Genomic DNA, 23630 nt, shown 5'->3' on the forward strand with positions numbered 1-23630 from the left:
ATTGATAGAGCTGGGCATAACCGCTACATTTTCAGCTTCGTTTCCATCTCTCTAGTGCTGAGTCCCTCGTATTTACTCCACATATTCTTCCGTTTACAGTCAGTGAGTCATTAAAATGCCCATTACTTTGTCTCATTTATGTCAGTGAAGAGACGTCTGCACTGGCTTGCTGAAATTTCAAACCATATCTGTCAAATACTGACTAGTCCACAGTTGTTGCACATTGCAGACTAAAAGTAGGCAGCCATTTCTTTTACTTTTAAATGTTCTTTTTTTTTAAAAAACATCACATCTACAGTTTCTTGATGGGAAACAAAATCAGAAAAAAACATATTTGTGGGGTTAAATAGTCCCATGCCTTTGTAATGTCTTTGTCCAGCTGCGAGACCTGGAAAAAAGTCATCATTACGAAGACAGAAGCTCAGTGTCCGCCTTCAGAGATATCCATTCTCAGGACATCTCGGAGCCTCCGGACATGCCCATGCCGACATGCTTCCGATCCCGCAGCCACAGCTACCTGAGAGCTATCCAGGCTGGCTGTTCCCAAGACGACGACACCGCTTCCATAGACTCAGGCTGCTCTCCACCTCCAACTGACTCCTCTGTTCGCACATACAGCACCAGCACTGGTAAGTCCTTTTGTAAAAAAAAACAACTACGAAACAATGAAAAACAAGGTTTTGATCTCATCAAATCTTTTAAAATACCAGCTTTTTTTCTTGCATTGTTTTTTGTCACCCCTTTCCTGTGATAAACAATCACTTGGTCCAAGTTCCTGCTGTCCTTTGTATTTCACTTTGCATCCTTTTAATTCTTGGTCCTTAGCAAGATTTTGATCATCCAGCTTTTCCCAAAGTAGCATATTTAGCTTAAATGCAGCCTCTTTTGCCCACACTAGACGACCTTTCTACACAATGGAAGACATGGAAAGAACAGTTTGCCTCTTACCTGATAGCCACTGGCTTGGACAAAGCCCCAAAGGAGAAACAACTTGCAATTTTTCTTCAGCGTTTCGGGACAGACAGACCACGCATCCTACCCACACACACAGGTAACAACTCAAAATCTCTTCCCCTGAAAAGATCCAATCAGTTTAGCTCTCATGAATTTTTATATTATAAAAAAAAGAAATAAAATTCAATTGAACGTTTTCTCAAAGTGTTTGTTCATCTCAGTGAATACATAAATACATGTTGTACTGTCAAACATTTTAAAACAGGACCTTTTGTAGTTCGTTGAAGGATGTTTGGTGATTCTGCCTTTGATTTCCTTCAGAAATCAAAAAATCATGCTAATAGGTTTTGTCTGTAGAAATGTCTAGTTGTACAAACAGGCAGAAAATCTCCTGAAATTGAAATTCCAAGCAGGGAAGTCACAGGTTTCTCAGAAACCATGACATCAAAACCCAATATGGCTGCGGAGTGTTTTAAAAGGTAACGATGGCTACAGTAATAAAGAGTTTATTTCAATTTCTAATGGTTTCTGTATTATTTCACCTTCCACATATACAGAACATGTTAGTAAAGATGCTCTTTTAGTGTTTGAAAAGCTAAGACACTCCCTGCTTGATAACTTGTCATCATTCTCAGATTCATGTTCTGAATTTAAAGATAAATGAAATGTCACCAGCACCTGCTTCACTTTATAGTGACAACTCTTGAAACAACTTAACTTCACCTGATTGACACGAGATTGATGAGCTTGAACAATTCAACTTTTTGCTTGTTGGTAAGCTTATTTACCTTTTTGATGGCTGACACAAAGAGTGCAATTAAAGGCAACCCACGTAACACCAGTGATACATGTAGCCTACCACAGTTTGAGAAGCCTTGGCTTAAAAGATTGTTTGGGAAGTGATACCCAACTGTTGGACAGCAGTGTAAAACATCAAATCTAATTTCTAGTTGTCTGTGACTTTAGTTCACTGAGTTAAGGACAACGCCAAAAACAAACAAAAAAACACAAGTTTTCACTTTAATGTTAAAATCACAGAGGCGGAATAATAACGAATGAGACATGACATATTATTGAAAGCGGCTTTTCCTGTCTCTAGACTGTTGCCTGGATACATAATGGACCTTACCACAGGGGCCGCTTTTCATTGGCTGATGCCCATTCTACGTGGTCACGTGCGTGGCCGTCTCACAAACACACTTAGCTTCCCGTTAGCTAAGTACAGCATAATGGCAGAACTGATACAACTTGTACACCTTGAAGCCTGTCTGCTACACAGTCTTACGTTAGCTAAACAGATCAATATGCAATGTGTCTGTATCTGACATACACTAAAGATTTTATTTTAGCAGAAAAGGCTTTGGACTAAATTGTTACTCGTGTTAGCCACGTTAGCACCAAGTACAGCTAGTCAATCAACCATCACTGTGTTCAGGGAAGCTCTGATTAATAATCGAGAAATAAAGATCAAGCCTGCAAACTTGATATCGTAACGGACTGAATGTTTTGTCTTTAACGTAATCTTTGCTCGTCTTGCGGGGCGCAGGCGGTTGCCACGGTAACAGGTGTGCTTAAACTACAGAGAGAGAGAGAGTAAAAAGGTAGGAGTGGTTTTGAGTTGATCACCTGTTCGGGTTATTTTACATTTGTTTACCTTTGCTGTGGCTCAATACAGCCGCTGTAGTTTCTAAACGTTGGACTAATTACCTCGTTCCTTTGTGAGTTTACGTCATTCACAACAAACATCAAATAGAACAAATATATTTCATACACAACAAATGGCTTCTACCGTGGTAATTATGTGAAATTAAATTAATTATAACCCAACTTCAGAAGATTTGCCTTTACCTTTACAGAGCTCTTTGGTTCCTCCTATCAGTCTGTAGCTTCTCATATTGACGTCATCAAACCAAATGTCAGATCTACCATAACTGACTGACACCTGCTGGCCTCAGGTTTGCAACCAGCTTGTGACTGAGAAACCAGTAACCTCCTCCCAGATGATGACATGAACTTGTTAGTTCCTCTGTCCATTTAGTAGCTGATATATTGTGAAAATCCGGTAGAAATGATGCACTAATCGAGTCATGTTTACATAGAAACAAGCGCAGCGAGGCTTTGTTTGTGAGATTTGCGGTCATGTGGGTCGGTTGTGGGCGGAGCTTGGTAAGGTCCATTCAGTGATATTGAGAAGTGAGACAAAATGGGTTTAAAGGCTGAGAAGTTTAAGAGGGAGTTGGAGTTGACGGCGAGTGCGTCGAGGGTGCAGCAGGCGTTTTCGAGCAGCGAGAGTTTTTGAAACAACTTTACAAAGGGTTTTGTTATTTTGGCGGTTGGCATAAACTGGAGTGTGACTGGATTGGGATGACCACAAAGGTAGATGGGGGTGGTGATGAAGATGATATGGATTTTGATGAATGGACTACGGTAGGTAGAGGAAGGGGTAGAGGGAAGGAAAAAGTTTCGAAAGGTGATAGAGAGATTGGTAACCTAAATAGTAAGAGAAGTTTAGAAGAATATAGTTCAGATGAAGAAAACAGAGTGGTTAGGAGGAAAATGGTAAATGAGGAGTTTAAGGTAATACTTAAATTCAGGAAGGAAGATATGAACATAAACCTCAGTCCGATAGCAGTGTCTAGAGAAATAAAAAAGAAAATAAGGGAGGTTGAGTTTGTAAAAATCTTGCGAGATGGTAATATGTTGATAAAATGTAAGTCTGAAGAACAAAAGAATAAAAGCATGCAGATTGATAACATTTGTAAAAAGGTTGTGAGTGAAAAGAAAATTGTTGGAGAAAACAGAGTATCACGTGGTGTAATCACAGGTATTCCGCTTGAGGAAGATTTAGAAAAACTTAAAAGAAATATACATGGTGGTGAAGTGCGGAGATTGAAAAGATTGTTAAAATCTGTGGATGGGGAGAAAATAGAAAGTTTTTCGATACTTCTGGAGTTTCAAGGTGATGTTCTTCCTGATAAAGTGAAAATTGGGTTCTTGAGTTTTCCTGTTAGACCTTATATTCCTCCTCCCTTGCGCTGTTACAAATGTCAAAGGTATGGTCACATTGCATCAGTGTGTAAAGGGAAGCAAAGATGTGCTAAATGTGGTGAAGATCATCGATATGATGAATGTGGAGCAGATGTACAGTTGAAATGTTGTAACTGTGGTGGTCAGCATAATGTAGCATATGGAGGGTGTGAAGCAAGGAAAAAGGCAGCAGAAATTCAACAGCTGAAAGTAGTTAAAAACATTTCTTATGCAGAGGCAGCAAAAAGTGTTCAAGAAAAAAGAATAGTTCAGAAAAATCAGCAAGTGTCTTCTAGTCCAAATCGTGGACCAAGTCAAAAAACAATGTCAGGAATGGAAATTACAATGGATAAATTAATTTTATTCATGGCTTATGTTATTAATTGTACTGATCAAGTGAAACAGAAAACTGAAAAAATCAAGATTATAGTGAAAGGTGCAGAAAAATTTCTAGCTGTGAAGGATTTATCTTGGGAGTTGATAAATAAAAGGCTTGAAATAGATGGGAAGCAAGGTGGAGGAAGAATTTAATGCTTATTTTACAATGGAATGCAAGAAGTTTGTTAGCAAATGGACAAGAATTTAAAGGATATTTAAACTATTTGAAAAATAAACCAGATATTATTTGTATTCAAGAAACATGGCTTAAACCAGAGTTAGATTTTGTCATAAGAGGGTATAATAGTATTAGAAGAGATAGGGAACAAGAAAGTGGAGGAGGATGTGTAATATTTATAAAACAAGGAATACAGTATAGATTTTTAGGAAAAGGAGCTTCACTAGAATGGTTTTCTGTGGAAATTTGGATTAATAAAGAAAGTATTAATATATTAAATTTTTATAATCCGTGTAAAAAATTGGATTTAGATGAAATGGAGGAAATGTTTAAAAATATAGGAAGAAAGTTCGTTTGTTGTGGAGATTTCAATGCTTATAGTACTTTGTGGGGTAATAGGAATGATGCAAATGGAGAAGTGGTGGAAGAAATAATGGATAGAAAACATTTGGTTTGTCTTAATAATGGAGAAGGGACGAGAATTAATATTAGAAATGGATCAGAATCAGCGTTAGATTTAACTTTAGTTTCAAAGAATTTGGCTGGGATTAGTAAGTGCAAAATATTAAGAGAATCAACTATAGGTAGTGATCACTACCCTATACTTATTGAAATTGGTAAAGAAATAGGAAAAATTGTTAATGAGAACTTAGAAAGATGGATATTTGGAAATGTTGATTGGGAAAAATATAAAATAATAAATGATGAAGAGATGCAAAAAGTTAATATAGATTTGGATGTTGATATGGTAAATTCTTCTATTTGTGAGGCCATTTTAGGGGCTGCTCGAGAAACAATCCAAAGGAAAAAAGGAATATATAAGAAGAAAATTGTTCCATGGTGGACGAAGGAATGTGATGGTGCAATTAAATATCGAAATAAAGCTTTTAGATTGTTAAAGAGAAATCAGAATTTTCAGAATTTTATTGAATATAAAAGGTCACAAGCTCTGGTTAAACGAACGGTGAAAAATGCAAAAAAGGTTTATTGGAGTAATTTTTGTGATTCTGTAGGTAGGGAAACAAAGATTTCGAAAAGTCTGGGGAATGATAAAGAGAATGAATGGAATTAGAAGGGAATATGGATATCCAGTTTTGAAAGATGGAAATGATATTGCTGTGACTGAGGAGGAGAAAGCAAATATGTTAGTTAAAAAATTTGTTAAAGTTCATAGTTGTAATAATTTAAGCGCAGAAGAAAACCGCAGAAGAAATTGTACAATTAATGAAAATGTAAATTTATTAGAAGAAAATGTAAGAAATAATGATTTATTGAATAGTCCCTTTTCTTTATTTGAATTAAACAATGCCTTAGGAAAATCAAAAAATTCATCTCCAGGAAAAGATAATATTTCTTATATTATGGTTAATAAGCTTAGCAATTCATCTAAGAAGGTTTTATTGGAATTCTATAATAAGATATGGGAAGTGGGTATTTTACCTCTGGCATGGAAAGAAGCAATCATAGTTCCAATCTTAAAACCAGGTAAAGATCAGTCAAATCCAGCAAGTTACAGACCCATTGCTTTAACTTCTCATATTTGTAAAATAATGGAGAGAATGGTAAATGAAAGATTGAGCTATTTTGTTGAAAAGAGGGGATATTTATCAAAATGTCAAAGTGGATTTAGAAAAGGGAGAAGCACTATGGATCCTTTATTATGTTTAGAACATGAAATCAGAAAAGGGCAAGTTAACAAGGAGAGTGTAGTGGCTGTTTTCTTTGATACAGAGAAAGCTTATGATATGATGTGGAAAGATGGATTTTTAATTAAATTGAAAAAAATGGGAATTAATGGATCAATGTTTTATTGGATAAAAGATTTTTTACAAGATAGATCAATACAAGTAAGAATAGGACAACAATTGTCAGAAAAGGTTTTTGTTGAGAATGGTACACCTCAGGGAAGTATAGTGAGTCCCTTGTTTTTTTCTATTATGATTAATGATATGTTTGACAATTTGGAAAGTGGAATGGGGTGTTCTTTATTTGCTGATGATGGAGCAATATGGAAGAGGGGGAAAAATTTAAAGTTTATTGTTAAAAAGATACAAGAAGCAATTAGTATTATAGAAGACTGGTCATTTAAATGGGGATTTAAAATTTCTATAGACAAAACAAAGACTTTATTTTTTACAAGGAAGAAAGCATCTGAAAATTTAAAACTGCAACTATATAATCATGAATTAGAAAGGGTAAGGGAATTTAAGTTTTTGGGTTTATGGTTGGATGAAAAACTTACTTGGAAAAATCATATTCAAAAAGTAGTGAATAAATGTAAGAGAGTTTTAAATGTAATGAGGTGTTTGGTGGGAAGTGAATGGGGTGCTGAGAGGAAGGCATTGAAATCAATATATACTGGGTTAATAAGGTCTGTATTTGATTATGGAAGTATTGTATTTGGGTCAGCATCAGAAACACTATTAAAAAAATTAGATAGTATTCAGTATCAAGCCTTGAGGTTATGTACAGGAGCAGTTAGAACAACTCCAACGTCAGCTTTGCTAATAGAAATGGGAGAGATGCCACTTAATCTCAGAAGATTACAGTTAAAGTCCAATTATTGGTGTAATTTAAAGGGCCATGATGGAAATCATCCATGTCAAGACATTTTAAAATCTAGTTGGGAAAAAGAAAAGAAGAAATTAAATTCTTTTGGATGGGAGATAGAAAATGTTATAAAAGATTTTGGTTTATCTGATATAAACATTAGTCAAACAGTTCCTCTTTCACCAGTTTATCCGTCTCTATTTCATAATAATGTTGTTGATTTAACTTTGTTGGAGAAAAGGAAAGGAGAAAACATTTCAGATCCATATTTGGTTCAATCATATTTAGACAGTAAGTACTATGGATATGTCCAAGTTTTTACAGATGCGTCTAAAAACTCAAATAGCAGTAATGGGGTATCTTTCATTGTTCCAGAATTCAAAGTTAAAAAATGTAAAAGAATTACTGATGGAGTATCAGTTTATACTGGAGAGATGATGGGAATTATTTTAGCTTTAGGATGGATTGAGGAAGTCCGTCCATTAAGAAGCATAGTATGCTCTGATTCAAGTTCTTCTTTATATTCATTAAAAAATAATCATGCTAATAGTAGACCGGATCTTTTATTAGAAATTCAGTTAATAACATATAGAATTCAAGCAATGGGGTTATTAGTTATATTTACATGGATACCATCACATATAGGAATAAGAGGGAATGAGTTGGCTGATAAATATGCGAAACTAGCTTCAAAATATAGTGATATTGATATATTAGTTCCATTTAGTAGAGAAGAAATCAAATCTATTATTAAACAAAAGGTTAAGGAAAGATGGCAGAGACAGTGGGAGGAAGATAGAACTGGTAGATGGATGTACAGTATTCAAAGAAAAGTTGGTGCAATGAGGAGAAAGGGACAAAATAGAAAAGAGGAAACAGTTATATCTAGGTTGCGTTTTGGACATACAAGGTTAAACAGTAATTTATTTAAAATAGGAAAGCATCGAACTGGAAGTTGTGATTTTTGTGGTCAAGAAGAGACAGTAAAACATGTTTTGTTGTTCTGTACCAAATATTCTGTTGAGAGAAGGAAATTAGTTTGCCGGTTACAAGAAAATAAATTACAGTTAAATTTACAAGATATTTTGGGAAAAATTTCTAATTCTAAAGATATAAGTTATTTAATTACTTATCTTAAGAAAACAAAATTGATAGAAAAGATTTAAGTGTTGTTATTTTATTATTATTATTATTTTTATTTTTTATTTTTTTATTTTATTGTTTTGTTTTGTTTTGAGGGGGGTGTATATAGTTAGCGTCCCGATCCACACTCCATTCCAGTAGATGGCGGTAATGCATATCTAAAAGTTGTTTGCCAACCGCCATAAAAAAGGAAAAGAAGAAGAAGAAGAAGAATGGGTTTAAATCCATTGGGACAAATTTCAATTGAGTTGGAAAATATATAAAAATGATTTTTAATTAAATGTATTGATACTTTTATAATTATTTACTTGAGTACTTATACTTAATTGTCATAACAGATTATCTTAGTACTCCTTTATTTGTTTTAAACTATTATGATGTATTGAGTTCTGCTCCAGGACAAGGGATTTTAAAGACACCATCCACCTACTACAATGTTTAAAATAAAAAATATTCAGCAAACACCCGGAAAACATACATTGTTGTGCTCACATGGCCCAGGTTAGTTTAGTCAGAAATTTAAAAAATATATATTTTGTGTATATTTTATTCAAATTTGTGCTTTATCCATAGGACCTGTTTTGTCCCTCTTCTCAAGAATCACTGAATTACATTGTCAGTAGTTTGGTATTGATTTAAGTTTTCATACCACCAGTCATCCACCATGTGGCGCTCTTTACTGTTATTTTCTAGGTAAGCCATATGCTGCCTTCATGGGAATTTTTCGTGTAGAAATGTTCATTTTTGACGTGCCATAGCTTACGACATCCTAATCAAGAGTTTTTGGTTTATTTTTGTTGTTTTGTTATTTTTGTTATTGCTGTAATTAGACCACACTCCAGTTATTTCTAGGATTGTTGTAGATGTTCTTTTAACATATTTTGAGTTGCATCTTTATTGAGTAATCTTTAGCAAATGGTTTAGAGTAGTATTAGAAGAAATTAGCAACAGACGTATACACAACATGGTTGTGTTTTCATGTTGATATTGTTGTTATTGGAAATGATGTCCTTACACAATAAGTAGCTAAAGTTATTTCATAAATTTAAACTAAATACATTCAAATCAGTTCAAGAATACTGTATCAACTTACAACAATTTAGATCTAAAGGCATTTACATGCAGGTCTCATTCATATGCAGTATAATAATCCAATTCTGTTCAACATGAATTTGTTTCAATACAGCTGGACTTTATTCTGATATTCAAATCCAGTTACAAATGGTGCAGTTAGAGTCTCGAATGAGTTGTTCACAAAATATTATTCAGAATTATGACTCGGAAAGGAAAAAGCAGAAACTAACTTCACATAAACTAACTTCACATAAGTTGGGTAAATTATAAATAGAAAGTTTTACGGTGTGGCAAATTCTCAGAATCCGCCGAGGTGAAGTTCTAATGTCAGAGGCGTCCCTGAAAGCACCGCACAAAGTCTCCTCCCGTGGAGCTGGGAGAAACTCCTCAAACAAGAGCAAATATCTGTCCTTACGGCTGTTTAGCTGGAGTGACAAGCTAAATGAATGACTGAGCTGCAAACAGCTACTTTTTTTAGTGTTTTTCTGTTTTAATAATTACACACGACGTTTATCTCCATCATAGGGGAGGGTAAGTAGCTAATTTAGTCCTACGTTTTTAGCGCTTTCTACTAATTTCATTCGTTGCCAGTTGCCACTAACTTTAATGTCACAGATTATTTTTCTGACTTAGACCCGAGTAAGCATTCGGCAATGAAACTTGAATGTTGGATTTTATTATAAAAAAAATATTTAAGGCTGGTTGCAGCAACCCGACACGCAGCAAGGTAGGGTTGCTGCATATTTTAAGTCATCCCATCACTGTCTGTCTGAGCTACTTAAGTGACATTATGAATCTAATGTCAACATCAAAGTTGATTTATTTTAAAAAATATATTTTTTAGGTTGGAAAATTTCCAAAGACATTATTTAAAGCCTGTCGTACTTTTGACCCGCATTGTGGTTTGTGTGTTGCATCACTAATGGAAATCATTTTTCAGGTGAGACAGTTTATCAGTTTGTTGATAAACTGTCTAAATAGGTAATTTAGGCTTCTATGTTTATGGGGCAGTACAGAATTGACCAATTGACCTAACAGTCATGTTTTTTTAGACTGCGGGAGGAAGCCGGAGTACCTGGAGTGATCCCAGGGATGCACAGAGATAACATGCAAACTCCATGCAGAAAGACATCTGGCTGGGATTCAAACCCTTGCTGCAAGGCAACAGTGCCATCACCTCCATGCAGTCATATTTAGCATCTAATTTTAGTTATGAGCAGTAATACCATAGTTTCCATGGTTAATAGCAGTCTTTGTTTGCACGCCCTTTAGAACAAGACCCCTTTTTATCCCTGAGTTTTATAAAAACCTACCAGCATTTGAAAATCAAGGTTGAAAGCTCATAAAAATCAGAAAAGAGCACCTATCTGCCTACTTAGCTTAGGACACAGGCTGGATTAGGGACCTGAAGACCTTTGTTAATAACACAACTGCCTTTTTAGAAACTTATTCTGATTGTAAACACCTAGCTTTTTTCTCTCTGTACCAACTTCAACATTGAAGATTGTTATTTCAACCTGTTAGAGCTCAAGTATGGTGCATTCACTGATTGGATAGAAGTTCCAAGTTTTTAGTTTTAAATCGGCTGGTCATTGTCAAGCACAAAATTGTAGCTAGACTCTCCTCTACATCCCAGAAATATGGAGAAAGGTTTTCAGGAATGTGTTGGTATATGTAAAGTTGTAATTGTTTTGTCACGTCAACTAGTATTATTGACGACGCTGGTTACATAGCAGCAGTATAACATGATAGCATGTAGGCTGTAACACTCCAACAAAGCTATGGAACAGCATTAGAAGGTGTTTTTCATGGTTCACAGAGTGGAGTTGTTTTAAATCATTTTCACCTTCTGGAACATCTTGAAGCAAATTGTTTTCCTGGCTGGAAAAAAAATGTTTGTGATCCAGCAATCACAGTGGACAACAGAACGTGTATTCTAATGACACTAAAGCAGCAGTTCTCAGTGCCCACTCTAGATCCCACACTGATAATTTTGGCACATAAGCAAGTGGCTATTTTTCTTGTTAAAATTCACCTCTAATGAGAAACCATAGTTGGTTTTTGTTGAGCTTCTGTATTGATATGTCCAATTAAAGCTCCATAGCGCTTGGCTTAATGTCCAATTTTATAGTTCTTCATCTCAGTGAAAGTCAATCTTTAGAAACACTGGGTCTGGCATGAGCACTATTGCTTGTAGTTGATGCTCATGCAGAGATGAGCTTTATGCTTATACAGCTGTGCTAGAGAGGCCGGGATCTGTAATCTAAGCAAATATATCACAGGAAACAGGCTGATGAAACAACATGCCACTTACACTGTTTGTCTGAGGAGTGATTCTGCTGTGGTTGCATTTTTTTTTTTTTGAGTGGGTTTAGCAGAAAATTATCATGAATCAGGTGTATTTAGGTTGCTTCCTCTGCAACCTAAATACACTCTTGACACTTTCATGTAGTTACTCTGCGTGAACAATGGGGGCCTGTGGTTAAACTAGAACCGTCTGTATAACCGGTCTGATCTCTAATGTGGTCGATCTTGTTAGTCTCTGGTTAGACGGATTGCCACACTATCAAGCTCACAAGAGCAATGCACCAAACAACTGCAAAGAGCATTTCTTAACAAACTAAGGTCAATATTAGTTGTGGTCATCATTAAAATGCTGACATTTTTATGTTAACCTCCATTTGCACCATCTTTGATATTGAGCACTTAATATGGTTTTAGTACATCTATAAATTAGCATTTTATTTAGCTATACATAAAAGTTTTTTTTAATCTAATTAAGTGCTTGGATAATCAAATGTCTTACAGGAATACTGTAAAAATCGGAACTCATAGATTGCCGTGTTAATTATAATATGTTTCCCATAATGCACCTTAGACAAAAGACTTTTGTGTTACTTGTTCTAGCCTTTTGATATTTAATGACCATTATTGTTGTAAGTGAATATTGTTTTGATTGTTTTGAATATTCTATTTATTTAGATAAGGCTTTGCTTCTCCATTTAATATTTAATCTCATGGGCTTATTTCAGAGGTTATTCAGGACTTATTTCTGTGGATAAAGGAGGAACTGGTTGCAAAGGCAGACTGAGATATTATATTATAGTCAATCTGAGAATCTCCTTTGCACAACAGGTGAGCACCAAGCCTCTGCCACTTATTTGCCTCCTGTAGACTGTTGATAAAGGAGGACATCATTGAAATGTTATTTCATGGTGGCTTTAATCCATTTGTGGTGTGCGCAAACCTGCTGGAAGTTGTTACTCTACAAAATGTCTTGCTAAATGAAATGACTGTATGCCTTTTTCTCACAGAGACAAAACAAATAAAAAAGGACAGTGCCTTGGCACGGACTTTGTGCTAGTTACAATAAAATCTCCAATGTCAGTAAGTTGAAAGGTTTGCCATATTGTTCACATATGATGGGCAGGTGTCCTACAACAAACATGGATAGTCATGGCATGGAAACCAGTCACTAATGTAGGCTTGCTTTTTTTTTGCTATGGTAGAAATAGTTATCAGTTTTTAAAGAAGAAACAATTGTGCTTTTATCTTTAATTAATGTGCTAAATGTAATTGGATCCAAAGTTTAATATCTGGTTTTACCACACCGGATGGTAACAACTGCGATTAATATTTGCAAGAACTGTTGTGAAGGCCCATTCTTGTTTCCAGAATTGTTTTAATTCAGTGACATAAGAGGGTTTTGTCGTCTGTTTAAGACCATGGCATTGTGGGTATTTAAAAAAGAGGAATTTGCTGGACAGAATTTATTTGTGGCTAAGGGTGCACACCTGTTTTTCTTAAATTACTGCTATTAAAAAAAATCTGTGAACATTTCAGAGAATAAAATTGGAACTGCATCCTAGACATATAAAAAAGAAAACCAGACTTTCTCCAGAATTTCATTTGGAAAGTCAGTTGCAAGGTGCTGCATGTTCATAAAGCCCTGTTTGTCCTGTCAGCTCAGTGTCTTCAATTCGTTTGGGTTTTGGAATGAAGACAGTCCTGCAGTCTGGAGATGGGCCAACTCGGGTGTGGTTTGGGTGTCGTCTCGGGTGTCGAGGAATGATGTCAATGGTTTTGCTTTGCTGGAATGTGACGTAGAGTATGCTGGAAACTGCCTAGTGTTTGCCCTTGCAAATCATGTAGCGCTCTGACATGTGTTTCACAAATGCTGCAGTGGTGTGTCAGTGGGAAATGTTTTGTTTTGGATTCCCGGACCTTTTTTCCCGTTTTTGTTGTCTCCAACCACATGCATTCAGGATCATTTGCTGGAGCAGAAGTAATTTCGTCAGAGAAATAATCTCAGTGAGGAAGGGTGAAGATGAAACGCAACACAGCACGAGTGAGAAATCTCGCAACACAAAGAAGCATTTCATTTTAATATATTATTATGAACTTTTGCCTGTCAGTGCCTGTTATGCTGAGAGGGAAGAAAGAAACCTTTCCACAATATTATTTCACGGTTACTGAAAACTTTCAGACATGCTTGAGGTCATATGAGTACAGTTGCATACTCTGGATAGATAAAGCTGAGCAAAGAATTATGTTGAACAGCCACCCTCTTGTCAAAGTGCTTTCAGTGGAGCTCACATGTTCACTTCAAGACTTTTTTATAATCTTTGACATGTTGAAATTTTTGATCACAGCATTTATTACAGCATGTTAGAAGCAATCAGTTCTTTAGAGAAACAAATTACGAAGGTTATGTTTTTTAATATTCTTTTTATATACTTTAAAGTATAACTACACGATTGTGTGACTAAAAATAACAATAACTCCTGTTAAAATTTTCATTGAATACCATATTACTTTTACCATAAGACTTATGGAAATAATCATAGAATAAGCACCCACTAAATTTAGCTATAGTTTTTAAAGGTTTGTTGCACAGAATATTAGACCTTTATGCCCTTTCTCCTCTTAAAACAACATAAAAGCTAAAATTAGAAGCTTAATACATTTTGTAGTTATCTGCTTAGCAGACGAGCCACATGTATCTACAGAAATAGTGTGTGATTGAAAGAACTTCCAATCAACCCTTTTTTTAAAAACATGGTTAAGATATAGTAACCTTCTTTCAGCCAGCTGAGTGTCAATACATAGCTTCATATGACAAAGGACCATGATTTTTCTTCTTTGTGCTCAATACAGTCAGAACTTTCTCTAACATCTCATCACAACCTGAACTCCAGTAACTTGCTCATACGTAGTTAACAGGTTTGGGTTTACAATGTTCCTCTAAAAGGTTGAAGCACCAGTGACACCCCTCATAATTCCCAGTGTAATCTGTGCTCCATGGCTCAGATGAATTATAACTAATATGTTCAGGCACACAGATTGCCTTATTCTGCAACATTATTTACACCAATGTATATTTTTTTTTAAAATTGCATTATGAACTACTTATTTTTTGTTGATCGGTAAGGTATGATAATGAGTGGTACTGGTGGATGTGGTTGGTGTCCATTAGCAGTTTGACTGTGAACAGAGGCAGCATTGTAACAGCTGATAACAGTTCATGGAAGACCTGCACTCTGGTTACTGGGCATTTTTATCTGTTAATTTGAAAAAGTGGCTCTTATATTGATACTGCAGACTAACATTAAGCTTCTGGAATGTCCCCTCTCTGATGTTCAAAGTTTCATAAAATAAACAATGGACTTTGTTATGACCTTAATTAAAAGAGTGGGTCAAGCTCTTTATGCACAAACTACTTATTTGTAGTTCTGTGTCTACTCTTGTTTTGGGACCAAAAGCCCTAGATGTAGCTACTTCACAACTTTACCCTTGCTAATCTTTTTATCCTAATCCCGCTGTTTTTGTTTGCAGTCTCCACATGCATAACAAGCTGTAAGAAGGCCGCTCCTCCACCGGTGCCTCCACGCACAACCTCAAAGCCCTACATATCGGTGACAGTGCAGAGCAGCACTGAGTCAGCGCAGGACAACTACTTGGACCAACAGGACAGGAGGTCAGAGGTCAACAGCCAGTCGAGCCACGCTCACAGCAACTCCTCTGACAGCCTTGACAGCACCCATGCAAACAGCCTGGCCCGTGGTATTCCTCGTCCTCCGCACATCATCCCTATTCCCATTGCTACGCCAAGGGAGCCAATCATCCCTAGCACCGCCAATGCTTCCACAGAGACTAGTGACTCGGCAGTCCACAATGAATCCCTGAAATCAGGATCTAGTAAAGGGAATTTAGCAGCAGAGGAGCCGTTTGTAGCCCCACTACCAAGGCGTAAACTGTCTTCTATTGGGATACAGGTAGGCAATTACAGTTTATTTATATAAGTGAGCAACAATTGCGAACGTACATAAAGGATGCTAGTTTATCGAATATAATGTGGAACTATGGCCTAAAGGGCATTAATGCAGTCAGTTTCGGGGCTCCAAGCTAAAGGTTCTTTCCTGTAGTTGTAGTTTTGCCAGAAGAAATGCCAAGTCCCAACGAGATACCATGTTAAAGCTTATACAATTAGTGCTTTGTATGTGTTTACATTTTGTCCCAACCAGATCTTCTGCAGGACAGCCTTCACATGCTGCTCCAGAATGTAGTTAATTTCCTTAAGAAATTTGGGGGAGCGCTATATCCACCCTGGACGGGTCACCAGTCAATCACCAGGGCAACACAGAGAGATGCAAGGCAAACAACGATACATGCACACTCTTAGACAGTTTAGAGACGTCCATAACCCAAACGGCCATGTTCTTGGGATGTGGGAGTTCCCCCAAGAGAATCCTTGTGTGCTTATGGGGAGCAAATGCAAACTCACTGAAGTTGCATTTGCTCCAAGTTGGTGTTTTCTCACTATAGTTGATATAATTACAAGGCAACAATCATTCCAACTCCTCACCATGTGGCACTTCTTTTAAATATGACCTGAAGAGAAATGTAAATTATGGACCAGTACCTGGCAAATGTTGTATTAGTAAATAAAGTTTTTAGTCTGTGTGGCGCTTACAAACTGAGCCAGCCTGTGCAAGATCTGGCTTAAATCTGGTGCAGTATCCAAAATTAAGTATAGAAAGAAGGCCCAGATAAGGTAACATATTTGCTACTTGAAGCTAATAACCCGGCTAAGTTGCTTCAGTAAACCGGATACTGTCAGTATCGACCCAATGTAGGTCAGACCCTGCATTGGGTCGATACATGCATGACCATGCATGATCACCTGGTAGCCATTGAAATGGATCCAGCTACATTTAGTCATCTGGTTTGTTAATAATTTATCTCGTTAGAAATTCAAGATGTTCCAGTTAGTAGTGTGCAAACAAAACTTGCCTGAATGTTTGTCTCTTGCTTCATAAATGCAATGCTTTGCTTTTCACATACTGAAATTTAATAACTAGTGTTTCAGCTGCTCTCTATTTAGCTATTCTTAATACAAACAATTGTGCATATACATTGCACACAGCAGGTTACTTGGCAGAGACAGGGCACTCCAGCAGCCACTGCAGTCTTTCAAAGTAAGCATCATTGGATGACAACACACCTCTTGCTTATTTGGAGAAACCCAGATTAGTTATATCAATAAAAGAACCGTCTATGATACCGTTTTGCAGAGTGACTAACAGAGTGCAGCTCACATTGCAGACATTAAAGCAACAACAGGTATCATGGGTTTGACTTTAGTCAGACACTTCAATACCAATCAATTAAAAACAACTTGATTTGAAGCCCAATTCAATACCTGGGCTCCCTACTGTCTGTGTATCTTCTGAGATGTTTTTTCTGGTTTTTTTTGTGTGTGTTTTTTTTAATTAACTTTAAAGACTTCACAGGTCCAGTGATATAAAATATGCATGACCATAGTTCTAAGCCAGCATTGTTTCCCTCTTGGTTTGGGTTTCTGCTTTTTCCTTTTTAGGTTGACTGCATTCAGGAAGTTCCAAGAGAGGAGACCCCACCCCTGGCCAGATTTCAGTCAATAGGAGTACAGGTGGAGGACGGGTGGCAGTAAGTCCTCTTCCTGTCCTTGTAACAACGTGAGGAATTTATATTATAGCCACACGCACATTCTTCTGACTGTTCTACTCCCTCCAATACAGGCCCTTTGTACATGTGAAATCATCCTGGGTGTTTTTGTACGTGTGGTGTTTGTGATGTTGAAGCATATTCCTCATATGAGCATTTACTATTTAAAGATCTCCTCCAAGCCATTTTTTTTATGCAGTATTTAAATTTGATACATTTATTCACTTCATCAATTCTTTCTTTGGAATCTAGTCTTTGAAAACTCCTAAATGTATATATTTAGAAACAATTCTTTTGGATGCAGTCTGTCTTCTTACTTCTTTTTCTATTCAGTGTCATGTTAGAAATTGCTTCTAACACTTAGATAAATCAGAATGGCTTTCCAAATAAATGCCATGATTTTTTGTTTTATCTGTGCGCAAAGCCTCAATATGCAGAAGCTACTTTTCAAATGAGTCTTGCTGTGCCCAGCTCTGTGCCTGAATTAAAAAGAACTGCACTGACCCAATTTACCAAGGAGGGAGGCTTTAAATACGTCTCTGCTTGATGTTGAGACCCATGTCCTGTTTGCTATTCTTTTATTCTTATGTGCTTTCGGCATATTGTCTGAACTGCATCTGATATGTGCTTCCTGAATGGTAACAGGAAATGGAGACAATTAGATAGAATTCACACGAAGTCCATTTATTCATTTACTCGGTTTAGACGAGAAGCTCTTGCTCTCATGTTTCTTGTATCTGCATTGACCAAGAGAGCTGACTCTGCTTTTAAACTCAACAGGTCCTATTTGTTCCGGAAAGGGAAATAATTGCATGAGTTGTTTCTTTGTCCATGTTTTCTATGAAAGATAAGGTGCTTCTCAAAAGTAATTTCCACATTTAGTCATGTTAAAAAAAGTTCAATGTATTTTATTAACGTTTTATGTGAGTGTTGTGTATTCGCAAAGTGGCAGGAAAATGAAAAACATTTACAAATAGAAATATGAAAAGTGTTTTGTGCATTTGTACTCAATCTTCCTGAGTCAACACTTTGCAGAACCAAAAATTGTTTCAATGCAGTTCTTTTGGGATATGAATTTCTATCAACTGTGCATTTTTAGAGACTATTTCTGACCATTCCTTTTCTCAAAGTAACCTAAGCTCAATTAAATGTACAGATCTTTTATGGCAGTGTTTCCCAACCCAACAACCCTGGTTGTTGGGAAACAACCTTACCTTGGTTGTTTCCCAACCAAGGTAAGGTTGTTCCTTACCTTGCTTCAGGTAAGGAAATACCTTACCTGAAGCAAGGTATTTCCTTGCTTCAGTCCAACTGATTTCAATTGATGACTGATTAACAGGCGTTTGTTGAACTGCAATCAGTTGAATCAGGATCATTATGTCGAATATGGCAAACCTCTAAAAACATGTAGGACAGTGTGCCTTGAGGACCAGGGTTGGGAAACACTGTTTTATGGATATCCATTTTTTGTCGGGGGATTCTGCCAGAGATTTCCTAATTGACTCAGTCAAAGTCCAAACTTTAATTTGGACTTTAATTTGGAATCAATCCATTGTAGTTAATTTTAAGTTCAGGATTATTGTTCAACTGCAATGTAACCCTTCAAGTATTTAGCAGTCTTTACCAGTTTTTCCCACAGCATGATACAGCCATGCTATGTGTCAGAGTGAAGGAGGCTTTGTACATGTGTATGCTACCCTTTTCAGATTTTTATATTTAAGAAATACTGTATTGATTTTCTTCTTCTTGACAGTTATGGACCTTTTTGTGTTGGCCTATCTTATAAACTCCTAATCACACACAGTGAAGTTTTTGGTGGTAATCTGACGAGTTTTGAAGCAGATTGTTTGGCGAGAAACAGTAAAATATATTTTGCTCTCTGTTCTGTTAGAAAGGAACATTTCTATACTGAATTGAATTGTAACATTGCCTTTTTGCTTTATTCCAGACTCAGTCGCTCCAGCAGTATGGCCTCAAAACAAGAAACAGACTCAGACACACAGGACATCTCTGCCATTTCCCATATCAGCATTGCCAAAACCTTTGAGAAGAAAGTCATGGTCAACAGTGCCAGTCAGTCAATGAGCTCCCTCCCTGGGCAAGACTCTTTAGACAACGGAGACCAGACTGGCAATACCTCCTCCCCACCGCCGCCCAGGCAGATCCTCAACCGCTCCACCACGCGGAGCAGTTCCTCATCTTTCTCCGAAAGCCTGGATCCAGCACTGGATCCCTCGTCTCTGCCGCCCCCGGATCCTTGGCTGGACAGCGGAAACGGTAGCAGCGGCGGCGTCTCCCAGAGTGGAGGAGGCGGAACGCTGTGCAGGAGAGACGGCCATTGGTTCCTGAAGTTGCTGCAGGCTGAAACGGCACGCATGGAAGGCTGGTGCCAACAGATGGAGCAGGAAACCAAAGACAACCAACTCTCAGAGGAGGGTAAGGTCCGCACGGTACTCACTGGGCTGTACGTAGCCGTGAGGAAAAAGCCGCTGGAAGCATATTTTATCCTGTCCAGAGCTACAGTGTCAAAAGCTATCGCTCACCTGCTGTCACGTACACATGCACATGTATGAGGTTGTTTTACATCCCATTCCTTATCTAACGTGTTTAATATGATGTCAACCCACACTTTGCATCAATAAGAGCTTAAGTTCACTCCACAGACCTCTCTGCAAACCGTTCTTGAGCTAATTTGAAGGCCATGTGAATCTTTGAGGTGTGTAGCTATTGGTTCTTCAGAGAGTCTGTGAACTATTCGACTCAGCATCGAGTTACCCGCTCTGGGATTTTTTTAAGAGGCCTACCTGTGATTTGCTATTGTTTTCCATATAGAAGGCAGCTGGATGACTTCAAGAAGACCTTTCACTCTCTCATTTAAAAAGGCTGTTCCAGGTCTTTTGGATGAGACACACTGACCTTAGATTTTTGTGCATAACTCATTTCTCACTCCCTCTAATCAATCTGTTGCACAAACACAGCATGGAAGGGATGATGCTGTAATACCTGGGGTTAACGCACACAAGCAGGCCTGTAATCTCCAGAATTACACAAATCTAGTCTGGAACTGATTAAACCCTCAGATTAGATTAGTGCCTTAGCATCGGCCTGGGACACACAGCAGCAGTGGGCAGGCGTGCAAAGCACACCATAAATGCAAACCATGCAAGGCAGTTATCATGAAGAGCTTGTTCAGATAAGTGCCTGCAAGGGAGTTTGCATTTTCAAAACTCAGTGTTTTGAATGGGTGTGCATGTGGCCTGACTTGATTAAGTAGTTTGCATCAAATCTGATGTAGATCTGCAGTGCAGAAGTGGGATCTCGCCCGCCACACAGCAGTCCCATGCCTACATCTTTAAAATCCACCAATCAGGGAGGATTCTGAGTTTTGTCTGAGCAGATGTTTGTCCTAATTTGACTCTGCAAACAGACTAATGTTGTAACAAGTCACAAGTTGCATCCAAGTCAACGAGAAAGATGTAGTGTCCAAAAAGAGGATTTCCACTGTTATCGCATTCATGCCATCCAGCTGGTGACCCATTTTCCAGGTGGGGGTGTTACAAAAAGTAACATAATTCCTAATTATGCATTCGAAAAAGCTTTAAATCCATGTTGTGTTTAGTTCTGCTTTCTTCTCACTATAGTGCTTGGGAAAGTCCGCAGTGCGGTGGGAAGTGCTCAGCTCCTAATGTCTCAGAAGTTCCAGCAGTTCCGGGGACTGTGTGAACAAAACCTGGTGTGTATATTGTCACACTTTGCTCACAAACTTAAACTCAAAATGCACAGTTGGTGTCACTTTGTCAGAGCTGCTTACCCTGCAATGCATAAAAAGCTTTCATCTACTTGAAACCTGACTAATATGAAAGCAGCCATGATACGCAGCACATTAAGCATGCACAGACTCCATCATGAGGACCCTGCAGCACAAAACACAAGGAGCTTATATTAAACCAATAAGCCCTTCCACCCAGATGACGTATTTTTGTGAAAATGCCATTATACAAATTGTACCCAACAACCAGCACATGATATGTACCATAGTGAGTGATAAGCGGCACTCTAATGTGATTTGCCCTGAGATGAGAGCAGGAAAGGCAGAAGCATTAGAATGGTGAACAATGTGGAGCCAACAGAGACAGAGGTCAGTGTGTTTAAAGCACTGCAGACTTTGAAGGGGAGCATGCAGGATTTGAGCTTTGGACTTCTAGTGCCTTAAAAATTGATTCATACTGCCTGAATATTTAGATATTGTGCCATATGTGCATTTGTACGTAAAAGATCAATAGGATAATTCTAAGGAGGAAGTTTTTCTTTTGTGTGTGTGTGTGAGTATTTGAAAAGTTGCAGTACACATCTGTATGTCTCTACAAGTTAGTTCATCACATACAATAAAAGATACAATATTGCTTGTGGTTGAACTGTTACAAGTGGTACTTAGCAAGGCACTGTACCTTTTCTCACATTTCTTCATTTCTGGAAGCTTTTCAGAAATATGATTATTTCAGCTAAATCATTTTGCATAGAAGGTATGGGTGCTTTATAATTTGTAATTTGATAGCAAATCACTTGGCTCTCAATGTAATTGTTTAGTAATTCCATAAAACTAAAGTAGCACCATAAGTGTTTCACACAAATGTCCAGCTAAATGAGATTGTTGCACTCCACCATCTAGTGGTGAACATAAAAACTGCATCAATATCACATTGTTCCAGCTTGAAAAGTGTCTTGTTCATTACAAAAAGTATCTAGGAAACAAGCAAGATACCATACATGATTGTGAAATTTATAAGAGGACACAACTTTTAACTCACTGCTGCGTCCACTTCAGAGATTTTAACAATTTGTTTGTGCAGTAGATGCAGTTCTATTGCAGGCCTTGTATCTATTCCTATTTAAAATAAAATATTTCTATCAGTCATTCTTAATTTATAAGGCACTTTTAATTCACAGAGAAGTCAACATAAAGTGATTTACATTAGATTAAAACATGAGGAAATAAAAAGCAAAGAATAAAATAAATTAAGAGTGTAATAGGTCTAGCAAAAATACACAAATGTTTACTGTTCATTCCATTTCACCATGTTTATTTTTCTCTGGTCAGAATGTGACTGCCAACCCACGGCCAACAGCCCAGGACCTGGCTGGCTTCTGGGACCTGCTGCAGCTATCTATTGAGGACATTAGCCTCAAGTTTGATGAGCTCTACCATCTCAAGTCCAATGACTGGCAGCCCGTGCCGTCTGGGGCCGCCCAGTCGTCCCCTGAGCGGAAGGTACTTCCCACCCATGCTGCCCAGTGCCCTGGCTGGGGTAGGAAAGCCGCCGAAACCGGCCTCTCTCCTCCCACCACCACCACCATTTCTCTCCCACTCTTTTTAAACCCTGTCCCTGCGTGGGATGAACTCTTAACAAGGCCTCCCTGTCCAACGCAGAGGGGCCCGAGAGATCCCTCTAGGCATGCATGGGAAAAGAGCCATCTCAAAGAGGGCTGGGGCTGCTGTGTTTTTAAAGTGTAAAGCCCTGCTTTGAGCATGCATGCATCATTTATCTATGTGTGTGTCCATGTGTTAGTGTCTGTGTTGCAGTGGAGCATGGCTAAGAAACGCTGGTTAATGTGACAGAATGCTTTTGCTTTTGCTCATTAACCTGGCTACATTTGTCTCTGTGTAAAGCCTTTTCTTTTTGTCTTGTCTGTGACGTCCGAGTCTTCAAGATTATGAATGTAACTGTATGTGAAGTTCTTTTTGTGGCTCCAGGTTAATTTGCCCCTTCTATAATTAGTGCCTCATTTTTATGCCCACACATTAACATTTTGTCCCAATCCATTTCGCACCTGTCAACAAATCATTTCCGACCTACGTTCTTAACCAATGTAAATCAGTTTTTCTCTTTGAGATGAAGAGTTTTGGATTAATTGAAGGAAATAAATTGTTTCATATGACAAATCTTACGTATAGTTTTAATTTAACAGTACAGTAATTTAATTTAATAGTAATCTTTGTTTCCCAAAGATTTTACACTACACCCCTTCCAGTGTTTATTATTACAATTTGTATTTGAATGAGTATAGAGTAAGAAATTCTGACCCTGATTAAACAAAAATCAACATCCTGCTTGTTGAATCTGTTGTTCTGTAGTAACATCGCCACAATAACTTTAAGTAGATGTGGAGATAATAGAAAACTAGGATGGTGCTTGCCACGTCACTCATCCCCATTGATACCATAATAAGTATTTTCAGCTGGTTTAGGCCCAACATACATTAGGTTTGATGCATAAAGCTGATGTGAAATTGGTTACTTACCTCTTTAGTTAATTAATAAACATAAACAGTAGACTTAATC

General features: G+C 37.5%; 1 protein-coding gene across 6 annotated transcripts in view; it reads left to right on the forward strand.

The window, feature by feature from the left end:
• The window catches only part of dlgap4b (discs, large (Drosophila) homolog-associated protein 4b), a 112008-nt gene that overhangs the window by 85789 nt on the left and 2589 nt on the right, over nucleotides 1–23630 (forward strand). For 2 of the 6 annotated variants that reach the window (XM_028002163.1, XM_028002165.1), the window contains 7 exons: nucleotides 380–629; nucleotides 899–1051; nucleotides 15140–15579; nucleotides 17184–17272; nucleotides 19239–19726; nucleotides 20932–21023; nucleotides 22389–22559. In XM_028002163.1, coding sequence (XP_027857964.1) covers nucleotides 380–629; nucleotides 899–1051; nucleotides 15140–15579; nucleotides 17184–17272; nucleotides 19239–19726; nucleotides 20932–21023; nucleotides 22389–22559 — 1683 coding nt within the window. Of the gene's footprint in view, nucleotides 1–379; nucleotides 630–898; nucleotides 1052–15139; nucleotides 15580–17183; nucleotides 17273–19238; nucleotides 19727–20931; nucleotides 21024–22388; nucleotides 22597–23630 lie in introns of all 6 variants that reach the window. The other 4 variants (XM_028002166.1, XM_028002169.1, XM_028002167.1 and 1 more) reach the window with 3 other exon arrangements.

Source organism: Xiphophorus couchianus, chromosome 20 (assembly GCF_001444195.1).
Source record: "Xiphophorus couchianus chromosome 20, X_couchianus-1.0, whole genome shotgun sequence".
In the NCBI taxonomy this organism is placed as follows: Eukaryota; Metazoa; Chordata; class Actinopteri; order Cyprinodontiformes; family Poeciliidae; genus Xiphophorus; species Xiphophorus couchianus.